The sequence below is a fragment of the Scyliorhinus torazame genome, chromosome 16, assembly GCF_047496885.1.
Source record: "Scyliorhinus torazame isolate Kashiwa2021f chromosome 16, sScyTor2.1, whole genome shotgun sequence".
In the NCBI taxonomy this organism is placed as follows: domain Eukaryota; kingdom Metazoa; phylum Chordata; class Chondrichthyes; order Carcharhiniformes; family Scyliorhinidae; genus Scyliorhinus; species Scyliorhinus torazame.
Genome location: NC_092722.1, coordinates 121,199,494 through 121,220,244, shown reverse-complemented (window position 1 = coordinate 121,220,244; position 20,751 = coordinate 121,199,494). Strand labels below are relative to the sequence as shown.

At 39.0% G+C, this 20,751-nt stretch overlaps 1 protein-coding gene across 2 annotated transcripts in view; it reads right to left on the bottom strand.

Annotated features, from left to right (window-relative positions):
* ptenb (phosphatase and tensin homolog B) overlaps positions 1-20,751 on the bottom strand; it is a 246,300-nt gene that overhangs the window by 43,351 nt on the left and 182,198 nt on the right. The window contains exons 4-6 of one of the 2 annotated variants that reach the window (XM_072478959.1): positions 12,512-12,555; positions 11,709-11,947; positions 335-476 (exon numbers count right to left, since the gene is read on the bottom strand). In XM_072478959.1, coding sequence (XP_072335060.1) covers positions 335-476; positions 11,709-11,947; positions 12,512-12,555 — 425 coding nt within the window. Of the gene's footprint in view, positions 1-334; positions 477-7,184; positions 7,285-11,708; positions 11,948-12,511; positions 12,556-20,751 lie in introns of those variants that run through there. The other variant, XM_072478961.1, reaches the window with a different exon arrangement.

Genomic DNA, 20,751 nt, shown 5'->3' with positions numbered 1-20,751 from the left:
TCTAATCTCTCTCAATCTAGATAGATTCTATTTAGCAGCATAAATGATGCTTTGAGAATGATTTTTCTCCCCCACCAATTGTTTTAACTAAAGAAAAGTCCAATCAGATATTAAGAAAGCATATTTGACTATTACTTACACTAGTTAGAAATATCAGTTGAAAATATCTGTTCTAGATGCAGTTATAATACTCTAAAGTACAGCACAAATTATTTGGTGTATTATATTGTTCCTTTACCTGGTCAACAGAAAACTGAAACAGCAAAACATTAGTACAATTTTATGCCTCTTCCCAACAAATATATACAGCTAAAAATAGTAAAACATAACTTACTGCATGTTCCACCACTGAACATTGGAACCGTTTCAAACTGCATCTTGTGAAATAATAATGCCACTGGTTTGTAATCCAATCTGTGCTTCAAAAGGTAGCTGTAATAATATACATAACGCCTCTGGCTGGGAATTGTTACGCCCTGAAAAAAAAAGGAAATTATATACATGTATACTGTTCAATACTAAAGTATAACTGCTTTGAACAACTCAGTTTCTAGTACCCAGTTTACCTCAATTCCTGGCGACAAAAGCATTAGAGATACCTAGGTATACAGTGTAGTCTCAGAGTAGCAATTAGCAGGAACCAATTTTGCACTGCAACAATATGGATACAAGTCCACCAGTATTTTAGATGACATGTAACCAAAATGTCTGGTAATATATTTTAACTATGGCATATTGGATCATTAATGGTGATAGAATTCCAGGGCCCATGTACTCTGTTTATTAGTTTTACACTGATATATCTTCTGGCAGGAATTTAACTTCAATTATTACAAGGACCAGTCCACAACAGTTCCAGAAAACAAAAGCAGCAGTAGATTTTTTTGCTCTATTATAATGCATTGGGCATTGTTTATTCTAAGGCCTCAGGATATCATAAATAAGAAAGAATTGATAAAGCCTCAACACATCTAGCCCATTCCTTAAAAATCTATGGGACTGTCTCAATATCCTTGACACATTATTCAAGCATATTATCTATCTTCTGATTCTCTATTCCAAATTTGTCCACCACAATATTCTGAACCTCTTGTATTCCCAAAGCAAATTTAATATTTTCTTTAGCATTAATTACATCCTGGAGCATTCTCTAGGAAAACTAAAGTCTTGTTCTATGTTTTGTTAAGGTGGTAGGATCTAGGCAACAGTGAACGCAACAGTTTGTGGTTAAGATACCCATAGATCAATCATGCTGCAGCCACAACCAGTCCGCTCTCTTATCCACCTCATCTCAATAACAGCAACTCCACGGTTGCCATGAGTGACCAACTTTCTCTGTTCCCATTCCAGGCTGATTGATTACTTTTAAGCAGCTTTCCTACTCAAGCTCCCTGTCTGTCCTACCTGATCTCCATCGAGTTCACCTACTAATTAACACCAGAGATCTTCTATTTGGCTTTTTCCATCAAATCCTTTTGCCTTACTTCTACTAAGGAGAACATTACCACTTTAGTTTCTAGACAGGGAAACTGCTTAGTTGATTCAACACTTGCAACCGAACAATGATAATCATTCTCGCTCTTCCTTGCACATCAGAGAACACATCTCTTCGTCAGAGTAAAAAAGATGAAAGCTGGATACTGTCTCAAACATACTCAAGTTTGTTTTATTTCTTTTATTCTGGTGGTATTTTCCTTCAAAACAAATAGATGGTGAATTTGAGAAATAGTCATTTTAATTCCCCTGTACCAAATAAATTTTGCGTTGATTTATTTTCAAATAAACTTGTATGTTTTGGGAATTAGAACAATAAAGTGATGGTATTTTCCTCTATTTCACATGAGCTCCCGCTATTCACATGCCAGAAGACTTAAACAGGAACTAATTTCACCAGGTTCTCTGTGATCCGGAAATCAATGAGAAAATGTGCACAAATACTTAGCTCTAGAATGTGACAGCTGGACTTGTGTCACTGCACCATTTCAAACTATATGAAGGTAAAAGAGTTGAGATGCAGTTTGGCAAATAAGTGCGACATTATTGCCACAAGACACAATTGCAGCAAACTCATTGCAGCTGAAAAGTAGTAGTTTCAGCTGTAATGTCACACTCATTATTCTCATGCAAAATAGGGCTTGATTTGAGATTCTCAATCCACTGTATAAATACTTATTCCTCCCTGCCTCTCGTGAAAATATGAACTCTTCAATGTTCCACAGACACCAGACACCCACTGGAATACCAGTAAAGTGGTCAATCCTCATGGCAACTAACCAACTGAGCCTGATTTGGTTTTCACTCAACACCACACAGAATAAATCTCCAGGAATTACCAGATAGCAATTAGAAATAAGACCTCCTTCTCCCTTAAACCTCCAAATACAGAGGCATTGAGGGCAATTTCAGCATACCAGCTATTGCCTCAATCATAATCAGCTAATTTAACACAGATCAGCAAAGGAATTTGATTCCATCTGGTCTGAATGGCATAAAACCACATCACATGGTGTTTCTATTCAGTAGGCCCAAACTGCATTCATTGTATTTGAAGATTTAGAATACTTTCAAGTTTCAAAATTTTACAGGAGCACCTTGCATTGCACTCCTGACAATACCTAGAAACTGGAATGCAAGCCGAGTGAAACTTAAATATAATAAAATGCACAGATATTCAATAAGATGCGTTGTAATATCAGTCAATGACAACAAGTTAGTGATAAGGGTCAAATATTATTTCCATTTTCATATCTCACTTTCTATTCATTTCATTTTTAGAGCTAACATGTAAGTTAATTGTTTTACACCTGGCAGTGTCACATTTTTATTCTGTGGATCGATCTCCCATTTCCTTCATCCTTGGGTTACTTTATTTAAAGTTAAGTATGGCTGTACAGCATCTTAATTCTTTGAGAACCTCTCTTGTAGCCACAACTTGATCCATTATCATCTCATCTCTATGACATTTCTATGACACTGAAGCAGTCCTTATTTCTGCCATCACTCAATATCTGTGTAAAAACCATATTCTCTTGCTGTTTCTGTCAAAGAAGCACTTTACTGCTAGAAAACAGAATCAAGTGAATTTACCCTTTGTATTCTCAACCACTTCAATGATTCAACCCTGTTAGCTATATTCTGTTCAAGCTTTCCTATGTTGAGCTTTTCTTTTGGATCTGTTCTGATGCCCCACTCAGTTACAGCATGGAATTTAGTGTGATTGTCTATAACAGTAAAACTAATCAAGCCTCAATAAAGCAGCGTAATTAGTTACAAAGAGCCCCTGCTTACAGGACTGGGGAAGGGCAGGTATGGCTGGATGGGAGTGAAAATGATGAAACAGGCAAGTTTTTAACAAGTATGAAATGTACATAAAATATAGACCAAGTGCAAACGTGCATAAAACGATGATGAGAAATATGGTTAGATTTTATAGGTTCTTTGTATGAACTGGGAACATTGGCAATAGGAGAAAATTTTAAATATGTCAAGATAGATAACAGTTGAGGAAGGTCATTCAACCCATCATATCTCAATAATCCAAAAATGATTTCCAATATAACTCAATCTCCCCACCCCCCACCCCAAGTTATTCCAGGAATTTCTGCTCCATATTCTACCCACTCATTCCATCCATCAAGCCCCTCACATCTAACATCTATGTTCTTCCGGATCTGCATTTGCTTTTGGTTCTCAATGCCTAAAGTTTAAAATTCTTATTTTTGTATTTAAGTCCCTTCTATAGCAATACAGCAACCTCTGAACACTTTGTTCCTAACTTGCCTAACTTTAGCCCAGCCTCTCTTGACCCCACCACTGCAGGCAATGTTCGACAAACTGGAATTATGTCGCAAACCCCTTCTCCTTTAAAACTCTCCATAAACACATCTGGACAGCTTTTTCTAATCCTTCCTAATATTTCCTTCTTTAATTTGATTTCCAATTGTTTCTTATGGTCCTGTGATGTGCCTTAGGACATTTTTAAAAATATTAAGTATGCTGTATAAATGCAAGGTCTATCGCTTTAAAATAAAGTCTGGATTTACCTTTTCAATTACATTTACTATTTATGTTCCTCTATGAAGTCATTTCCTTTTAGCTTCTAGTTTTTAACCTCATCATACAGTCCTTAGAAATTAGAGATCAGCCTTGCAGATATTTTGTGAAACCTCTCGAAAGCTTGAATGCCACCCTTATGATGTGGTGACCAGAAATAGACATTGTACTTACCCACGGTGAGATTTGAGCCTGACTAAGGCACTTTTTTGTTTAAGTATGAAAGCCTTGTAATTTAATAGTGGGAAGAGATAAAGCAGACAAATTTTATAAAGATGTGAGATGTTTAGAGTAGTGATAATGGGATACTTCAACTAACCAACTATAGACAAAGAGAAGGAATTCCTGAAATCAGCGTAAGCTAATTTTCTAGATCCAATCCAACAAGTAAAGAACAGTGCTGGATCTAGTTCCGGGGAATGAAGTAAGGCAAGTGAAGCATGGTTTAGTGGAATATTTAGAAATTGTGATCACGATAACATTGTGGAATGATGGAAAAGGACAAGGAGAAATCAAATGTGGAAAATACTCAACTGGGGAAGGACTAATTTCAGTGAGTTGAAAAGGTTTGTACCCAGATTAAGTGGAATCAAAGATTGACAGGTAAATGTGCAATGGGAGATTAGAAGCCATAAAATCCCAACAGTGCAGAAGGATCTTCAAAGAGAACACAGTTCAGATATAGACACAAGTCCCATGAGAGGGAAAGGAAGTACAATCAAAGATAAAGATATGATTATTATCAGGTATATAATTCCATAGAGGACCAAGGAGAATATAGAAAGACAAAGGAGAACCAAAAATGGAAATAAGAGGGGTAAACAACATATAGATTGTAGGTAACAAAAGGAACACAAAAAATGTTTATAGTAAAAGGGCATTCAGAGGAAAATTGGGGCTGATTTGTGCCAAAAGGATCTTAACATGGAGGTAGAAGACAGACTGAGTATCTGCCTACACAGCGAACATGACTCTGCCAATGTCACAGTAAAGGCGATAAATCAGGTAAAAATTGATAAAGAGGAGATGCATATGAAGTTAGCAGTACTCAAAATAGAGAAGTCACATCCAATCTGGGTGGGATGCATCCCAGGCTGCTGAGGAAAGCAAGAGTGGAGACTCTAGAGGCTTTGGCCACAATAGTCAAATCTACCTTAGATCTGGGAGTACTGCTGGAGGACTGGAGGATGAAAATGTTTCCTCCCTGTTAAAAAAAGATTAAACCTGGCAACTGGATGCTAATCAGCTGAAGATCACTGGTGAGAAGTCTTTAGAAAAACTAATCTGGGACAAAATTAATTGGAGCTTGAAAAGATATTGATTGATAACATTCAGTGTGATTTGTGAAAGGCCAATTTTGAACAATTTAAATTAGTTCTTTGATGAAGTAACCGAGGGCTGAAGAAGGTAGTACAGTTAACGTTGCGTATTTGGACTTTCAACGGGTGTTTGCTAAAGAAAGATGCAAGAGAACCGTAGCAAATTGAAGCTGATAGGACTAAAAGGTCAATGGAGTAAGATTAAGAAATTTGTTAAGGGGTATAACGCAGAGTATTGGCAAAGGGTAGTTTTTCCAGACTGGAGGGATGTGTGCAATGGGGTCCCAAGGGGTCGGTGTTGGGTTCACTTTTCTTTTGAATATTTTACATATAAAAATGACTGACTGGTACCCAAGGTATAATTTCAAAGTTTGCATAAGAAACAAAACCTGGAAATGTAGTGAACAATGAGCAGGAAAGTAGCAGATTTCAGGTGGGAACAAATAAACTGGTGAATGCACAGATGAATGACAGATTAAATTTAAGGCAGAAAAGTGTGAAATGATTCAGTCTGGCAGGCAGAATGATGAGAGGGAATCGAAACAAAATGTTGAAACGGGAATGCACGAAAAGGAAGCTCGAATGTATGCACAAAAATATTTGAAGGCAGAAGGACAAGTTGAGAATTGTTAAAAAGGCATACAAAAACAAGGAAGTTACGCTAAACCTGCATTAACCACCTAGGCGCAGTAGTCTGACTAATTCTTAGCACCACATTTTTGAGACTCAAAGAATTTGAGTGGGGCTGAGGTTTTACATTGTTCTGCGAGCAAATCTCCACAGATTACAACAGTATGAAGGTGTGTGAGATATAGCTTGAGCTACAAAACCATGGAAACTGTTATCAGTTCTGGGTACTGTTTAGAGCAACCAAGTTTGGTCTGTTGATCTTCAAATGTTCATAGAATCATACAGTGAAACAGCAGAGATGGAGGTTAAGGAATTGAGAGGTTGCAGAGGAGATTTACTTGAATGGCAGCATGGATGAAAGACTTCAGTGTGTGGAAACACTGGAGAAAGTATAGTTGTTCTTGATTGAGCAGAGATGGTTAAATGCACATTTGACAGGTGTTCAAAATCATCAATGCGTTTGATAGAATATATCAGGAGGAACCAATTCTAGTGGCAGAAGGGTTGGTAGACAAAGTCACAAATTGATAGTAATTAGCAATAGAACCAGAGGCAACATTAGGAAAATAAAATTACACAGCAAATTGTACGATTTAGAATGCACAGCTTGAAAGGTAAGTTGAAGCAGATACAATAAAAACTTATGACAAGCAATTTGATAAATACTTGAATGGGGGAAATTTACAGGATCTTGTGAGAAAGATTAGTGGAATGGAACTAGTTGGGTAGCAAAGAGCTAATGCAGACACAATGGGCTGAATGACCTCCTTCTGTAGTGCTTCTATGAATGTGCGAAGAGCAACAAACCAATTAAGTGCTATTGCTCTAAATTTTGCCCAGAATTGATAACTGGTTCCACTGGTTAACAGTTCAAGCTCAAGCTATATTTTCACACTGCTGTAGCCCGTGGAGAGATTTACTTGCAGATCAACTGTAAAGTCTCATATTTAATACATGGTTGAATAACTTGATTTTTCTAAATCAAAATAAATTGCAATGTTGTCATCATTGTACACCCATGTCGTACAATATAAAAGTGTGCCTGTCTGTGTGGAGAGGGATTTTAATAAGTTATTACGAGTTGAATAAAGTAGCTATGGTCTTGTTAATCTTCATAGATTTTCAGCCTCCACGTACAAATTGAACATTCGCTATCATCCCACAGGGGACAGGGATGCTAACCTTAGGATGCTGTCGCTTTCAGAATTTCATGCCCTGCGTAGTCAAGTAGCCTTCCTTGCTCTGGACCTTGCCATTAGTTCTTTGGCCAGAGGAAGCTGCACTGAAATTCCAAACAAGAGCAAAAGCACTGAATCATCCAACAGTGAACAGTAGATCAACTCCAAGCCACATCAGGAGAGAAAGAGCAATGCAGGATTGGTTGGGAGGAAGCTTTATAAATGAAAGTCAAATGAGCAACATTATATCTATAGTGGGAAATTTAATTTTCCTCTTTTCAACCACCACATAAAATTTGAGCACATCAATACAGAAAAACTGGCAGTGGTACTCAGTGGAAACATCAAGGCACTGTGGAGCTTAACTCCTAAATGTTAATTGCCCCGTCAGGCTCAGTCAAGACAGCAATGCTTACTATAAGCATGTACATTATTCAAGATTGCTGCCGCAGAGATAGCCTGGAATTAAACGCTCTATATGTTGGCCCAAGAAGGTGCTGCAATAAATAATACTAACCAAAAAACTTTGTTTAATGTGTTTAACAAAAAAAAGCTCCTAAATTAAACTAGATTTTTATTCCATGAATATCAAAAGACAACATGTCAAGTGGTGGGTACATTTTGCTGAGGCAAAATGAATCTCAATTTTTGTCTGAAATAAAAAGATGTCTGAAGATTGCCTCATGCAAATATAATGGCGTGATCTACAGATAACACATGCAATTCACTAACCTTCTGTAATAAAAAAAATCCAGGGAACTCTTTTTGATAGATATATCTTAAGTAGCAGAATGTGTACTCATTTCAGGCTTACTTAGCCAGCAGCATTTTTAAATGTGATTTTAAAAGATCTGATGTCAAACCAGCCCTAAAAGACTGAAACTGTAACTCTAATATGTGTGGACAAAAGGTTGTCAATTTCACAGTGCATGTCTTCAAAGGAGTTTTTCTACAAGTCAATAATGTTATAAATGCTTAGTGCTGGAAATATTATTCCTTGAAGACACCCACTCAACAGTCAAGTTGGAAACTTGCGGTGGGGTGACTGCAATGGTAACTCAGATTCTCTGACGTGTAGAAACCTTGTACAAGATTCTGGGACTAGTTAAAACAGCTGAATGACAGTTTTAGTAGATTGAAAATGTTTGCGATCTCAACTACAAACAGAAAGATCTATATGTAAAAACTAGCCAAAACTAGCCAGGAGGGGATAAACCACAGTAGACTACAGTGAGAGCTTCAGTACGAGGAATTGCATGAATACTTTTGCATAGTAGCACCATGAAGAAAGAGTCTCGACAAGGGATGAACAAAGGTTTCACCTATACCCCAAACAACACCTGAATCACAGCATTGGTGGATGTGAGAGAATACTGTTATTTGGAAGAAAGCTGTTACAAAGAAGGTATTGTGGTGAAGAAGCTTGGGATGATTGGACATGAACTTCAATCATTCTAGTTAGTACTATGATTTGGAGTGCAGTTACTGATACCAAATTGTACAATTCCCCAATGACCATGAAACAATTGATTTCTCATGTCCTGTGTACCAGTTACTGGCACTGGCTGTTGCAGTTTTAATTATTTATCTTGAACCTCTGGTCTTGGAATTTATCTCAAAATGGGTAAGTCTGAGTGATGTAAACAGAAGCCTCCCAGAGTGTGGATTAGGCACAACAGAGCTCATAGCACCTCCTTACAACAAAGGCCATTGCCAAGCTACTTATACAGCAGTCCATAAAATGGTTGGGAACAATGTTTGCATATTACATGTACATGTATATATCTAGCTGAGCTATGAACAAAATATATAATAGTTTCTTATCCTTATATGTTTGCTTTTAAGTTTACAAGAAGTATTTCCTGTACTGTATCTATATATGCTGACTCATAAAGAAGTTCCCTGCTGCCATCCTCTTCCTCCCCAGTTCCTTCCAGAACGGAAAACATGACTAGAGTCCTACATAATCAACATTTCCCTTGGGCAACTCAATGGAAAACAATAGATCCCTCATTGCCAGATAATCTTTTTAGTGAATTTGGTTGCGGGATAAATAACACATCTTTCCTTTGAAATAGTGCCATGGAATCTTTTACACGATCTAAGAATGTAGGTGTTCACAGGTTACTGTCTTCGTTGAAGGATGGCACCTCCAACAGTGCAGCAGTCTCCCAGTCTTGGTGTGTCAACCTTGATTTTTGTGCACAACTCACAGCCATTGGACTCAAAGGCACGAACGCAAATGACTGAGCCATGTCGACACTTTGGAGTTTCCTTGGGAATGAACGTCAGAGAACCACACCCCCAAACCCTGGGCTAGTGATATGGTTGTGCCAGCTGCCATATTGAAGACAACTTTATATACTGGGATAAACATAATGATGACACCAATGGAGAGAATAAAATTGTCTGATTTCAGCTGAAGATTAGGACGCACAGATGAATTGGCCAAAACGATTTCACTGAAGGTCAACCTATTCAGTTGGCCAGTTCATGAATGCTGGTACAGATCTGAAAAATCCAACGGATTCCCCAAGCTATAGTAATGAATGAAGAAGGTAGATAAATAAATGCAATTTTGTGTCAGCATTTCACAATATTTCTTAAAACAGCTGATTCCTTACCTAACCTGGGTTTGGGCAAATGCATGTTTTAACTGAACCACAAGGCTTTGCATCTGAGAATCAAACTTCTACATCCTCATTATCAGAATTGCCTTTCAGAAAATAAATGTGACACACTTTGAAAAGTAATTCAACAAGAAAGCAACATAACTGACACTGTGCGAGTAGATAATTGAAAATGAGCAATGATTTACAATTCAACTTAATAACCAGGAGCTGGGTTTGGCTGGTAGCCAAGGTAGAGTCAACATCAGACAGGCTGATCAAGGTTGGTTCATAATCAAGGTGTTGCCAGAAAACTAACACAAGAAACTTTGCAACACCAATCTTGAGAAACGCAAAGCCTGGTGAATAGTCAATATTACAAGAAGATACAAGTGTTTTTAACAGAATCATACCAGAGATGGTGTGGGACACTGTTCTCAATTGCTATTACAGAAGTATTATAACTTGTTAGCTATAGCTGGAGGATGAATGAATGAAGAACATAGGTACCATTTCATGAAATTTAAGCCAGAGAAGTGTAGTGATTCATTTTGGTAGAAAGAACAAGGAGAGGTAATATAAAAGAAATGTTACAATTCTATAGTGGGTCCAGGAGCAGAAGGCCTGGGGGTTAAAGTGCACAAATAATTGAAGGTCGTAGAGCACGTTTAGAAAGTGGTCCTGGACTTCATAAAGAGGGAAATGGAGTTCAAAAGCAAGGATGTTACGACAAACCTATACAGAGTGCTGGTGTGGCCTCAACTGGAATATTGTGCCCAATTCTGAGTACCACATCTTAGGAAGGATGTGAAGGCAGAGATGTGCAGAAAAGATTTACAAGAATAGTTCAGGAATGAGGAACATTGGTTTTATGGATAGATTGGAGAAGCTGGGGCTGTTCTTCTTAGGGAAGAGAAGATTAAGAGGTCACGCCAGAAATGCCCATATCCCATGAAAGAAAAATCTATAATTCTATTCACGCAGATGACAAAAGGAAAACAAATAAGAAGCATGAAAGGGAATAAGGAAAAAAAACACAAAACAAGAGAAAGGTGAGACTAGGTTAACAAAAATAGAATGCAAAGAAATCTAAATAAATATTGATAAAGGAAAGGAAAAATTAAGAGGGGAGTAGTCCCTTTGATTTTCCACCAAATTTTATCTTACAGTAAATAGAGGTTTACAGGCAAAGCATAGTGGGGGTGTGAACGGAAGGAAAAGAGAAATAAATGTAGATTAAACTCCTCAGTGAACATTTCTTTGAATACTGCCTTCTACCACACAGGTGTGGTTAAATTTCAATAAAAGATAGAAATTAAAATACAGCTCCAATTTCAATGAATGAATTTGAACTCGAGTTAAAATAGGTATTCAGAAAATAAGTAGCTCTGTAAAGGAACATGTGGAGTAAGTAGTATTTATAAATTGTTGATCCACTGATCGAATCCCAAAACCAACTGGTTTATAAAAAGGCTAAACAATTCTGTTTAGGACCAGTAAAATTACTTTTTCTCAGTTGTAGAAAACCCAAATTATTTACAAATTACAATTTACTTCTGTGTTTCGTTACTGAATGGAACATGCCAGATTTCTGTGATAAAAGTACATTCCAAATTCTCTTTTGGCAGTGCAATGATGGAGTGCAGCCAAATGTTCATGAGAAATACAATTATCTATCATGTTCTAAGCCAAAAGATAATAAAATTGGCATTAACACTACTCATTTAAAATGTATTAGTCTGTAAACATTTGAACCATTTTCTTTTATCATAATTTAGACATTAGAAAATAATAAAATTCCAAAATTCTGATTTTAATTTTGCTTAAACATACAGATGAGCATCAGCACTTATTAATTTGACGTTCAAACAGAATTCTGTACATACAAATTTATTTCCTATCATAGTGATAAAACTCACCTTCTTATCTATAGTCCTTGCTTGGCCATAGAATTCTAGGGCTTCTTGTGCTTTTAAAAATTTGCCACGATGAAGCAAATAAGCACAGATCATTACTCCTGTCCGTCCCTTTCCAGCTTTGCAATGGATTGCTGCAACATTGTTATCATCTTCACTCAACCAGTGGTCTAGATCTTCACAAAATGGCTTGATGAGTTCTAGCTGTGGTGGATTATGGTCTTCAAAAGGATATTGTGCGACTAAGAGGATAGGAGAGAAAAATAATTCAGACAAGTGAGCAAACTACCATTTTTATAATTTAAGCATGTATATAATGCATAGCAGTCACAAACAAAATGTTAGAATTCTGACTAAGATCAGTCCAAGATTTAACTTCCATAAACTCCACCAAAGTCTTTTGGGACTATTTAACTGGATATAAATTGTGGCATACAAAAAGATTACCTGTCAAAGCAAAATAAATAATAAAGCTATGAAATAATGTTAAAAGACTGTACTAAACATACATGTGCCATTTTAGCAATCTTGCCCTGTTATATCACGGCACTATTTTTTTCACAATATGATTGAGTCATAATGTAAACAGAACAATACCACTTCTGCTATGCTTCTTATTCCAACAGTACTAACTTGTCGAGAACATTGAGATACACATTATCAGCCACTTGCATCAAATGCCAATAATTAATTTTTTTTTTTTCATGACTTAGAGGGGCTTTTCACAGTAACTTCATTGAAGTCTACTTGTGACAATACACAATTATTATTATTATGGAAGTGCCTAACTACAATTGTTAACCTACCTCTGCAATTAAATTTAGTAGCATCATAATGTCTTTCTGCACATCTGCAAGGAAAAGTAAAAAAATATTAATCTTAATATCCAAACTAGGATATCACACTTAAGTATATTGTGTATTTAGGCTACTAGACATGCTGCTTACACAGAAAATATGAACATACATAAAACTGAGTTGGTAAGAAAGTGTCTCACTGCAGATTAATTCTGGATACATGTAATCTGAAAATTGATCTTCCGAAAATGTCCTAAATTTGCCGTCAAAATAACACTAAGGCAAATAGCGCACCTCACTATTTATGCGCACAGCATCTTCAAACAAGGCCAGATGCACAATTAAATGGAAATCACAAAGTTGCTGTTGTGGTGGTCTGCCGTTACCTTGGCAAAAATGGCACCTTGTTGTCTTGCTCCCCATTAAAATACATTAAATAGATAGTTCCACTACCTGCCAGGTAGAGAAGTTTTAGACAGAACCTCAAGTCAAATCATCTCATGTCGAAATACCTTTTTGACAATTTGATACATGTTATCTACCGCCAGTCAACTACTCTGGCTCTGAAAATTAACTAGTTGGGTCTTTAGGTTTTAAGTGCTGTTGCAGGTTTACACAATTTAATTTATCACTGTTCTACGGTAGAAAAAACTGTGAAGCTATCAGTACTCCTTGTTATTAACTAGTAGAATCATCAGGTTTTACAGCATAACAGGCCCATCGTGTTTGCATCAGCCATGAAGCGCCCATCTCCTCTAAAGCCATTTTCCAGCACATGGTCCAGCACCACAGCCTTATATGCTATGGTGTTTAATCTAAATGATACTTAAATCTTCTGAAGGTTCCATCTCTATAACCCTTTCAGGCATTGAGTTTCAGATCCCCATCACCGTCTGGGTGAAAAAGATTGTCCTCAAACCCCTTCTAAATCTCCTGCCCATTTCCTTAAATTAATGTCCAATGGTTATTGGTCTCTCTACTAAGGGGAAAGGTTTCTTCCTATCTACCCAAAGCAGGTCCCTTATTTTTTGTACAACTCGATCAGGTGTCCCCTCAGCCTCCTCTGCTCCAAGGAAAACAACATTAGCCTAACCAGCCTCTCTTCATAGCTTAAACGCTCCAGCCCAGGCACCATCCTTTTGAATCTCCTCTGCACCCTCTCTAGGGCCACGCTTCCTATAGCGTGGCAACCAGAACTGCACAGTACACTATGGTCTGACAAGCATTTTATACTGCCCCATCATAACCTCCCTGCTCTTATATTTTGTGACTCGGCTAATAAAGGTTAAATATCCCGTAGGCCTGCTTAACCACCTTATTTATCTGTCCTGCTGCCTTCAGGATTATTTGGACATGCAACCCAAAGTCCCTCTGGTGCTCAATTTCCTAGTGTCTCACCATTCATTGTGTTTTCCCTTGCCTTGTTAGGTCTCCCAAAATGCAGCACCTCATACTTCTCAGGGGTAAATTCCATTTGCCACTTTTCTGTCCATTTGACCAGTCCGTCTATATTGCCCTGCTATTTAGCACACCACCAATTTCCGTGTCATCTGCGAATTTACTGATCAGATCACCAACATTCACATTTAGATAATTAATGTACACTACAAACAAGGACCCTGCACCGATTCCTGCAGTACACCATTGGACACAGGCTCCCAGTCATAAAAACAACCTTTGAACATCACCCTCAGCCTCCTGCCACAAAGCCAAATATAGATCAATTTTTTCAAATTGCCCTGGATCCCATGGGCTCTTTCCTTCTTGACTAGTCTCTCATGCTTGACCTTGTCCATATAGACTACATCAACTGGACTGCCTTCATCTACACACCTAGTCATCTCCTCATAAAATTGAAACAAACTTGTTAGACAGGTCTTCCCCCTGAAAAATCTATAATGACTGTCCTTGATTAATCCTTGCCTCTCTCCAAGTGGAGATTAATTCTGTTCCTCAGAATGTTTTCCAATAATTTCCCTGCCACTGATGTTAGACTCGCTGGCTGTTAATTACATGATTATCCCTACTTCCCTTGTTGAATAATGGTCCAACAGTGGCTGTCCTGCAGTCCTCCGGCACCTCTCCTTTGGCCAGTGAGGATTTCAATATTAGCGTCAACCCTTGCAATCTCCTCCCTTGCCTCCCACAGCAGCTTAGGATACAGCACATTTGGGCTTGAGAATGTATTCACTTTCAAGATTGATACAACTCTCCCAATGCTAATTTGTTCTTTTATATCACAGTCCCTCTCCCAGATTTCTATGTCTATATCATCCTTTGCCATAGTGAACACTGATGAAAAAGACTCATTTAAAAGCTCACCTACATCTTTCGGTTCGTCACAGATTGCCAATTTGGTCCCTAATGGGCTCTACTCTTTCCCTGGTGACCCGCTTGGCCTTAATCTACTTATGAAACACCATGAGATGTTCCTTTATTTTACCCGTCAGAATTTGTTCATGTCCCCTCATTGCTTTCCCTTTTTAAATTACCCCCCTGAACTTTCTACACTCGCCTAGGACCTTCCCCATGTCTGCCATAAGCCTCCGTTTTAAAAAAATCAAATCCTGTATACCCCAGGACATCCAGGATTCTCTGAACTTGGTAGGTACAGGAACATGTTGGCCCTGGAGTCTCTCTACTTCTTTTTTAAATTACTTCCACTTTCAAGCAGCTGCTTCCAGTCCACTTTGGCCAGATCCTGTCTTATCATATTAATATCGGTGTTCTCCCAATTTCTGGTCCATCTTTGTCCTCTTCCATACCTACCTTAAATCTTATAGAGTTATGGTCACTATCAACAAAACCTTTCCTGACTGACACTTCTACCACCTGCCCGGTTTCATTCCCCAAAATTAGGTCCTCTCTTGTAGGACTTTCTATGCGCTGGCTCAAAAAGCTCTCCTCGGTGCACTTAAAGAATTCTGCCCCCTCTAAATCTTTCAACACTTTGACTATCCTAATTAATATTGGGGAAGTTGAAATTCCCTCCGATTATTATGCTATTATTTTTAAATGTCCCTGAGGTTTGCCTATATATCTGCTCTTCAATCTCTCCGACTCTTTGGGGACCTATTGTTTGCTCCCAACAACATGATAGCCCTCTTTTCGTTTTTAAGTTATACCCATATGTCCTCAATTGAGGAGCCTGCTCTGATATGACTCCTTGATCAATAACCACCTCCTCTTTTACACCCCCCATCCCCTCCTGAAAATTTTACAAACTGGAAAATTAAGCTGCCAGTGCTGCCCCTCTCTCAAATACGGGCGGAAATTTCTGCGCAACCCACTGTGTGTTTTGCAGCGGCAGAGACAGTCTGCCATTGGCAAACGGCAGACCTTTCTGATCTTGCTGCTGTCAGAGGTATCCTGTTCAATGCGCTCCTCACCGCCAGGAAACCCACTGCCGGGGGGTGAGGGGGGGGGGGGGGGGGGGGGGGGGGGAGGCTGGAATATCTCACCGGCATGAACGTCCGGAAAATTCCACCCCATATTCGAGGGAGGGGCAGTGCTGGCTGCTTAAGTTTACAGGTTGTAGAATTTTAATGTTAATTAACACCCTCAATTCATCTGCCTTACCTCAAGGCTTCATGCATTAAAATAAATGCCATTCAGCTTTGCCCCTTGTGACTTAAGAAGTCTATCTTTGCTCTGCCTTCCAAACTGACTTGGTTTTTCTTCTATATTTGGCTGTGCGTCACCCCCTACTGTATCTCCACTCCTGCCAAATTAGTTTAAACTCCCCAGCAATTTCTGGTGCCATGTGCAGTCAAACATCTAAATCAGGAACCTACTGATCAAATTGCCCCACTTCTCCAGAATTTTCATTGCACTCGTACTAAGAAACCTGGTACTGAATGTGTGCAATGTATGGGGTTAGGACAATTGTCTGATAGTCAGTAAACAAGCCAAAAAAAGTAAGGGCTCATCCATTCTAGTCTAAGTGAATTTTTAACAGCATGGCAATTCTTATTTCGTGACAAATAATTCCTCTGGTACAAAAACCAGAGGAATCCCATTTAGCAAGTGGAATCCCATTCCTTCAGATTTTAGCTATCGTAGGAAATTTTTATAAAACTGGTGTGTTTTTTTCTTTTTCTATCATTAAACTAGAATTACTTATAAAGTGCAATAGACAAATTTCTTCTTCGCCAGTTCCTCAGGCCCAAGAATAACATTCTTCCACTCCGGTGTTGTGGGTTCTGAGGTGACTAACAGACCAATGCTGGGTTTGCAAACACTTTCACAGGTGGGGCAGGTAATGTTTGATGAGATGGGTGGGAGGGATGCTCGGATTCTGGAATACTCCTTCCGCTGTTAGCGCTTGGCCTCCTTCTGTGGCTGTCAAGAGATGTTTGAAATGGTTAGCATCGTCTCGCAGATGCATCTTCTCCAGTTTGAGCAAAGGATTCCCACAAATCAGTGGAAGTGTTTCATTTTTTTTTTACAAGAGGCTTGGAGGAGGTTTTCTTTGCCTCCCCCCCACATCCCCCCCTCCCGCCCCAGGGGCATCGCTGGTGATATTTCTCCAGATGCATATTGTTCATGTCTCTTACGCATACAGGGCAGGTAACACTGTAGCCCTGTAGATCATGAACTTGGGTGCGTGGTGTGAGGTCTTTGTCCTCACACACTCTTTTCCCCCAGAGAGCCAAAAGCTGCACTGGCACACTGAAGGCAATGTTGAGTTTCATTGTCGATGTCTGCCCTCACTGGGAGGAGGTTCCAAAAGATATGATAAATGATCAATCTTGTCCAATGATTTGCCATGGATCTTGATAGTCGGGGGAAGTAAAACGCAGCTGGAGAAGGCTATTATAGACGACCCTTGTCTTCTGGATGTTAAGCTCAAGGCCCATTCTTTCATATGCCTCTGTGAATGCATTGACAACAGAACAATCGACATAGCAAATCTCAATTACCAGGAAGAATTTACGCTGGTGTTCTTTTCTATGGGCAAGGGAAGGCTGACCCAACAGGTGTCTTCATAATTTTTAAAAGTTTTGATAAAGTAGGTAAAAAGAAGATATGATTCTCGATGTGGGGAAATCCAAAGCCGCCAGACCTGCTAAGATTTTCTAGCATTTTCTCTTTGGTTCCAAAGCTAGTTGAGTCACTAATCAATTCAATTAGGAATCCAGGAGGAACTTCTTGAGAGTCGTTAAACAACGGAACTTGGGATAGTTTCTGCAGTTAAGGAGGAGCTATACAAGTGCACAACGGAGAGAGGGGTAAAAAGAAAGGCTGATATGGTCAGATTCATGTGGAGTATTAATTCTATATCAGTTCAACTGTAAAAATGCTCCTTTTTAATTCTATTTATAAATTAAATGGCAATTCAATTTTTTTTTTTTTTTTTTAAGAATTTACAGTGCAGGAGGAGGCCATTCGGCTCATCGAGTCTGCACCGGCTCTTGAAAAGAGCACCCTACCCAAGGTCAACACCGCCACCCTATCCCCATAACCCAGTAATCCCACCCAACACCAAGGGCAATTTTGAACACTAAGGGCAATTTATCATGGCCAATCCACCTAACCTGCACATCTTTGGACTGTGGGAGGAAACCGGAGCACCCGGAGAAAACCCACGCACACACGGGGAGGATGTGCAGACTCCACACAGACAGTGACCCAAGCCGGAATCGAACCTGGGACCCTGGAGCTGTGAAGCAATTGTGCTAACCACCATGCTGCCCCTAATTGACAGGCTTATATTTGTTTCTCCCACTAAGCTGGTTTTCAGAAGCTTGACCAGTTATTTTTCAGAAAGTATAAAATGAGGAGTTCCTCAGTGCCATTTGGTCTGCACTAAGATGGCGAGTGAGGGAGTTTTAAGGGTCAATTTTGACCCAAAGTCTATTTATTTTCTTTAACTTTGCAATCAACTAAATATTACTCCTTAAGTTAAGAGAAGTTACATTTATTCCATCCTTAAACTGAGGTATAGCACACTGAAAGCAGCTGCAGCTAATGAATTAGGTGGCTCCCTTAAACTGGTTTTCAGAAGCTGGAAACAGTTGTTTTTCAGAAAGTATAAAAACAGGGGGTCCTCAGTGGAGCTTGGTCTGCATTAAGTGTCAAGTTGGGAGGTAAGTAACTGCGAGTGGCTGCCTTCTTTTTCATCCTCCAGTAGTTGCCACTTACTTTGGTACAGGGTATGAAGCTGATTGGTGAGTAACTGGCAAGTTATTCTACTTGTTCTAGTGTAACAATCGTTTTTAAAAATACTATATGGCAGGTCAGCATGGCTGGAATGTACTTGCTGTGGTATATGGGAAGTCATTGATGCACCGTGTGTCCTATGTGAGCACCTCTGAGGAATTGGCACCAGCTGCAGAAGCTTGAGCTCCATGTTTCAGAACTCAAGCGGCAGCTGGAGTCACGATGGTGCATCTGCAAGGCAGGGAACTATATGGATATCACTTTTAGGGAGGTGGTCACACTGCATGTTAGGAACGTGCAGGCAGAGGGATGGGTGACCACCAGGAAGTCTAAGGGAACTAGGCAGGTAATGCAAGAGCCCCGAGTCAATTTTGCAATTGGTTTTCCATTTTAGATACTGCTGAGGGCTACACAATGACCAAGACTGGGAACTGACAAGGGTATTCAACATTTAGGAATAACTGACAAAAAAGGAAAGGTAGTGTTGCACTAAAAATAAGGAATGAGATCAATACATTAATACGGGTGGATCACAGGTTGGAAGCACAAATGCAGAATCTGTTTGGTGGAGCTAAGAAACAGCAAGGGACAGCAAACATTGGTAGGAGTTGTTTATGGGCCACCGGGCAGTAGTGGTAGTGTGGGCATTGTATTAATCAGATTAGATAAGCATGTAACATGGCTAATACAATAATCATGGGTGGCTTCATGTTGCCTACAGGCTAGGTGAATCTAATGAGCAGTAATGCTGTGGAGTTTCTGGAGTGCGTTAGGCATGGTGTTCTAGGGCAGCACGTTGAGGATCTGACTGGAGAACAGGCTATTTTAGATCTAGTATTATCTAAGGCGAAAGTGCTAATGAATAATTCCTAACCTTTAGGAATGAGTAACCATAATATGATAGAACGTTACATTATGTTTGAAAGTGGGGTAATTCAATCTGAAACTAAGGAAATTATGGAAGTTATATGGGCATTGGGCAAAATGCATTAAAAGGTAATATGGTACACAGGGAATGTACAATCTTGAAGGAATTATTACATAGTTTACACCAATTATACATTCCTTCAAGGCACAAAACTCCAAAAAGAAAAGTTAGTCAACCGTGGCTAATAAGAAATTATGATTTAATATTAAAAGAAAAGGCCTATAAAGTTGGCAGAAATAGTAATACATTTGGGGATTGGGAGAAAGAAACAGAGCGATTAGATTATATATAAAGTCCCAAAAAACAATCTGATTGTAAAAGCTTCTTTAGGTATGTCAAAAGAAACCTTTGATAAATGAGGGTCCATCACAGGCAGTCGGGAGAATTTATAATGGGGAAATAGAGAAATGGCAGAGAAGCTGAATGATTATTTTGTATCTGTCTTCACTGAAAAAGATAGAAGAAATCCCCTCAGAATCAGAGATCCAAGGGAGAGGAAGAAGGAGAAATTGAAGGTAATTTGCATAAGTAGGAAGGTTGTATTCGAGAAAAGACTGTTAAGTCCCTGAAACCCAAAATGTTGAAAGAGGTATCTATGGAGAGACTGGACACACAGATCATCTTCCAAAATTCTATAGATTCTGGAACGATTCCAGCAGATTGGAAGGGAGCAAATTATCACCCCCCTATTCAAGAAGGAGGGAGAGAGAAAACAAGACTACAGATCCGTGGACCTAGCATTGGCAGGCAGAAAAAGCTGGAACTTGTTATAAAGGATGTGATAAATGGACACTTAAATAATAATTATTTGACCGGGCACAATCAACATGGACTTATGAATGGGAAATAATGTTTGACAAACCTGTTAGGAGTTTTTTGTTTGTTGAGGATGTTACTAACAGAATTGAGGGGAGTCACCGGATATAGTGTACTTGGATTTTCAAAAGGCTTTTGATAAAGTCCCCCAAAGGAAGTTGGTTAGCAAAATTAAAACACATGGGATAGGAGGTAACATAGTGGCTTGGATTAAGGAAGAATCCTCCTTCACTCAGTCCTAAATCTGCTCCCCCTTATTTTGAGGCTTTGCCACCAAAGTTCTAGTTTGAATAAGAGTAAACAGATAATTCTTGCGTGGACAGACTGCAGGGATCAGCTGATC